Source organism: Arachis ipaensis, chromosome B04 (assembly GCF_000816755.2).
Source record: "Arachis ipaensis cultivar K30076 chromosome B04, Araip1.1, whole genome shotgun sequence".
NCBI classification, from domain to species: domain Eukaryota; kingdom Viridiplantae; phylum Streptophyta; class Magnoliopsida; order Fabales; family Fabaceae; genus Arachis; species Arachis ipaensis.
The window spans coordinates 64,835-70,195 of NC_029788.2; the positions used below are offsets into that span (position 1 = coordinate 64,835).

The following is a 5,361-nucleotide window of genomic DNA, read 5'->3' on the forward strand; positions in this document are numbered from 1 at the left end:
ATGCCATCCATTGCACCAAGAAGCAACAATTGTGTAATGCACTTTCCCCTGACAGTTGCTAGCAAAGGACTCTCCTCATTCTTGGTATCAGGCTCTACGATATCAGCAACCTAAAATGAAGCAAAATAAGAGAGAGTATCCCTGCAAAAATCCAAAGGTAAATGTTATATTGCTAGCACCAGATAGCAATATACCCTAACTGGAGAAGTTGGCTGAGAAGCATCTGACACGCCGCTTTTAGATTTTGAAGTAAGATTCCTAAGGAACAGATTGTCCATCATATTTCCCATGATACGTTGACCTAATGTTTGACTCCTATGGAGGCCTCCATCCGCAGCTCTTGGAGTTCTTCCTGATGGAGATGATAGCCCTACAATAAACAATTCGTCAATGTCACTAAGTATATATTCATTGATTCTTCTAAGTCTCAACTTCCAATCAAGACCCAGGTTCCACTTCATTTTTCCTTTTAAGGTAACATCTGAAATCCCCACAAAGGCAGCTGAGGAAATCAAATCAGCCAATTCACAATCTTTTTCCCCCTGCCCCCATGCGTTAAATTTTTTACAACTAATCTATTTGATAGTTGATACCTTTCCATAGTTATCTGACTACATCGTCGTACTTAAAAATGCACCTAACTAAAATTTGAAACTCTAACCTTCAGACTGCTCTACATTTGTGTGAGATGCCGAATCTTCAACTACATCGGCATTTGTATTTGGGGATGCCAATGGGGATAATCTTCCATTATCACTGCCATCCAGTTGATGCTCACCTACCTCATTGACAATTGGCTTTATGGTAACATTGTCACCAACATTTTCCCCTGAATCTCCAACAATGCCTCCATGCTTTCCCAGGTTTTCAAAACCCAAAGCATTGAGCAGTTCTACCGGTTGTGTTGTGTATGAAGCGTCCCTGAAGATCAAGAGTAAACAAAATGGATTATAGTTATCATCAGAGAAATTACAATGAATATTCAGGAGTTGACAGAAGTTTGCACCTTATGCTTTTAAGTAATGTGTCCCAGTCACTGTCACTGAATTGATGTCCACCAACTTCAATGAGATGTACCAAAGCACCAAGAGATATTGAGACCACTGTTTGATCCGTCTTTTTTGCACAATCTAACAGCAAACTCAGCAGTGGCGGCAGCATAAAACAAACCTCCTGTAATGAAGTTTCCTCATCAATGATCGTTTTACAATTCAAGGAAAACTAGATAACAATAATCACATTCTTATAATACTAATGCAATGAATTCGTGATTGATAAAACATCTGACAATTTTACTTTTTAGCAGAAATTATTTTTAAGCAATCAATGGCATGTACATGAACAATAAATTTTTCCCATATCAATGACCATCACTGCTCCACACTGAGAGATAGACACACACACACACACACACACACATAGAGATAGAGAGAGAGAGAGAGAGAGAGGAGAGAGAGAGTATTCTATGCAATCCCCAGTCCTTTATATATTTATTTATCTGTTTTACACACACACATAGAGAGAGAGAGAGAGAGTATTCTATGCAATCCCCAGTCCTTTATATATTTATTTATCTGTTTTACACACACACATAGAGAGAGAGAGAGAGAGTATTCTATGCAATCCCCAGTCCTTTATATATTTATTATCTGTTTTACTAGGTTACCAGTTTTACTTTTGGCCAACAATCAACCAACAGAATACAATAAGGGTTAAGGGATTGGGTTGCTATTGTAGAGAGAGAAAGAGAAATATTGACTGATTGTTGGTTTGAAAAAGTTAGGGTTCCTTTGGTTTGTGTTTTCATTTTCAGCATTTTCTGTTCTAGAATTTTGTGAAGGAAAAGGACAAAAAATAGTGAAAACAATAAAATCCCGTTTTATGTTTTCTCCTCCTGTTTTCCCTTTTTTTTTTTTCTTCACAAAATTTTAAACATAAAATATTGAAAATAAAAAAAATGAAAATGCAAACCAAATGCGCCCTTAGTTTCTAATCTTTTTCCACTTCTTGATTTGCAAAAAGCTCAAATTCCAGAAGCAAATGTTGCATTTTGCACTCTTAAGTACCATGCAACTGTTAAATCCCCAAATAGTATTACACACAACACCCAGGTCTCGTGATGTTTAGCATTTAGGGTTTAGGTCTAGTATTTCATATTAACCAGGAAAGTGTCATAAGGCCAATCATCAGCAAGCAGAGATCACAAGAAAGCATTCTCAATAGTGTAGTATACCTTATAGAATGTATTAAAAAGGTTGCAAAGCAGCTGAAGTGAATGTATGCTTGTTTCACGAAACCAATCATCATCAGTAGAAACAAAGCCCTCTTTTCCAGCATGTCTCACATGATCAAAAATTGGAAATAGAACTCGATGGAAAATACTCTCCCAAAATGATGTAGAGAACTTGCTACCTCTTTCATTCAATAAATCAAACAATACTTCAAGCGCACAACTTCTGACTTCAGGTCGCTGATCTGATGTTAGATCAGATAATCCAGCCAGCATCGGGAACCAATAATGCTCAGTTACATCCATAGTTGCATCCAAATTGGCATCAATAGGCATTAAGGCACCTCCAGGAATAAGACCCTAAGTTGACAAATAAAACATTAAAGTAGAGGCACTGACAGTAAAAACCGAATAAAGAATCCACTTCTTGAAACAGTCAACAATTTTACATAAAGTACTCAAAATTGGAGCAAAAAATGGCTCATCTACAATGAAAAGATTGAGCATTTGGGAAAAATAATGAGAATTAGGCTTAGCTTCCAACATCCTGTTATCATACCATGCTCCAAAATAGTGTGCATGCACACACATATATATGGGTGAAACATACTAGACAGTGATAGAAAAATAACACATCCCACCCCGTTTGTTAATTTAGAGGGGCTCAAAAAGACCAATATAATCATTTGAAGTAAAAATGAGATTTCCGACTGAAAATACCAAACCAACCTCTGCTAGACGGTCTTCACATATACGCAGGAGTGCAATAGCCTTCAAGCTAATACGATGTGAAGTTTTATTGTTGGCAAACCTTATCAGACAATTCACGCAATCCATGAAACAATCTCCCACTACTTGATCAAAATGTTCTAAGATGACTGCAAAATTTCCATCCGTTAGATGCACCACAATTGCAACAGAAGACTGCAATGACAAGATCAAAGAAACCTATTCTTACCCTGCTCAACATTCTCAAATGCACTCTCAACAATCGATTCCAATTCATCATCTGCAGCAGCTGTAAAAATCATAAACACACTACGCCATCCAGATTTTATGTTTCCAACTTTAGATTTTGTCATCTGCAACATACAATCGTACCAACTTAAATATAGAAAATATATCTAATGACATTAAGTACAAATGGAAAAGAACCAGAATTCAAGCCAACTAAACCTGAACAATGCAATCAACAATTAGCCTCCTTTTGGATTCACTTTGACTATTCCGCATAAGAACAACAAAAGGTTTGAGAATATCATTTTGGAAACTGAAATTGGCCAGTTCAGCACGCTCCAAATACTTCATACCAAGTTGCCTTAGAGAATCTATGGCATACATAGCAATTTTCTCATCATGATGACTCCCTGCAGATATAAAGTGATTCGCTAGAACAGACCAAATTCTAGCCCAGACCTGGAAGACAATAAACAAAGCTTACAGATGCAATTTATAAGGCATGAAATATCAAGATGAAGCAAATACTTGCAATTTGCATTGATAGAATACATACCATACGTATACGAGCCATATTATAATAACTGATTTCAACAAGCTTTTGCAAGCTGAAAACACGAGCTGGCGATTGTTTCAGCTCTTCTGCTGACACACCACAGAGAGCAGTGAAGAATTCCACAACTGAATCACTAGGTAGTTTAACACTATTCATGAAAACTTGTTCAGAAGGTTTGCCAGCTAACTCTTTCAGAGACTGAACAACAGCATCCCTGGAGATTTGGTTTGACCCATGCATGACAGTGGCAGAAATTGCAGGAGTACTTGTTATAAATTCAAGGCGAGAAATACATTCCAGAACAGCATTCCATGTGTCTTGAAGGGAATTCATGTCTGAGTCACTAATAACCAGCAGTGTACGCAACGCTTCAACATTTTTACTACGCATTTCCTTGGGAGCATGCAAGAAAGTAAACCTGAGTTCAACAAAACCAAAAAAGAACATAGTCAACTGTCCCAAAATCATAGTTGAAAGATGGCATCCTTATTGTCATGTATAAAATATGTATATTTCCTAGTATGTCAAAATAAAGGAAAAGAAAACAGAGGGGAATGCAGAAAAATATCAAACCTGACAAGAGAAGTTAAAAATGCATAGCGCATAGTATCCATTCCAAGCACATATGTAATATGTATGCCAGCTTTGAAGCCTTCCATCAACAGAACAACACGAGGCTTATTCTCACCTTCCTCCATTGTTACAGAGAAGGTAGCAAGCAAAGGCCACCCAACAGCTTCTACCATGGGCCTTACAAGCTCAATCTGCTGGGCAGTGTAGAAAACCCCTCTTTTCACCTCCTTATTCCTGAATATAGCTTGTGTTTTCTTAATGATGGCCTCACTTTCAGACTTGGCATCTTCTGATAACTTTCTTCTGGGCAGTGCCAAATTAAGAATACTGACAAGGCGCCCTTCTTCACCTTCTGGCTTTTGTCTGCTGCTTTTTCCAATGAATGTTGTGTCATCTTTCATTTTAATCTCTTCTTTGACAATAGAATCATAGATCTCTTCCAGAAGCTCTCTAGGAGCACATTCCTCAGCATCATCCCTGGCATTCATGCGAACAAAGTCTGACTTGGACATCTTAGGCCAAACCATTGGGTTGTGAGCATCAGTATTTAACATGATAACAGCATAAGCAAGAACATATGCTGTATCAGCATTTTTAAAAAGGCTTGGATTGTCTGCACAATATCTGCCATAGACAACATGCACAAAAAGAAACTACAATTATTACATAAGACACAAATTATTAGTGGAGATAGAATTATCATGACATATTGAAAAAGTATTAGTCGCAGAAACTATATGCACAAACCAAAATCTTGAAAGAAACAAAATATCTATGACACAAATCATCCAATGTTTGAGATTTAAAGTAACAAAGGATAAATTAAATGATAACTGACTTGGGAAAAGGTCAAGTACAATATGTATTTGATAGAACTAGCTCCTTATCAATCACAAGATTTTCTATCAAAATTCAACACCAACGGTGTATTTTGCACGTGGGTTAAAATACACATGGATCAATTCCATGGAGCTTCCATTCATAATTTTTACCCCAATACAAACAAGCTGCAAAAGAGATTCCAACAGAGGCAGAAATAAGTATA

At 37.1% G+C, this 5,361-nt stretch overlaps 1 protein-coding gene across 1 annotated transcript in view; it reads right to left on the reverse strand.

Moving 5' to 3' along the window:
• LOC107638432 (brefeldin A-inhibited guanine nucleotide-exchange protein 5) overlaps positions 1 to 5,361 on the reverse strand; it is a 14,334-nt gene that overhangs the window by 2,746 nt on the left and 6,227 nt on the right. Inside the window, exons 20-29 of the mRNA XM_016341694.2 lie at positions 4,317 to 4,940; positions 3,744 to 4,161; positions 3,407 to 3,646; positions 3,189 to 3,312; positions 2,960 to 3,108; positions 2,234 to 2,590; positions 1,007 to 1,173; positions 662 to 921; positions 195 to 370; positions 1 to 110 (exon numbers count right to left, since the gene is read on the reverse strand). Of these exons, the coding sequence (XP_016197180.1) occupies positions 1 to 110; positions 195 to 370; positions 662 to 921; positions 1,007 to 1,173; positions 2,234 to 2,590; positions 2,960 to 3,108; positions 3,189 to 3,312; positions 3,407 to 3,646; positions 3,744 to 4,161; positions 4,317 to 4,940 (2,625 nt within the window). The remainder of the gene's footprint in view (positions 111 to 194; positions 371 to 661; positions 922 to 1,006; positions 1,174 to 2,233; positions 2,591 to 2,959; positions 3,109 to 3,188; positions 3,313 to 3,406; positions 3,647 to 3,743; positions 4,162 to 4,316; positions 4,941 to 5,361) is intronic.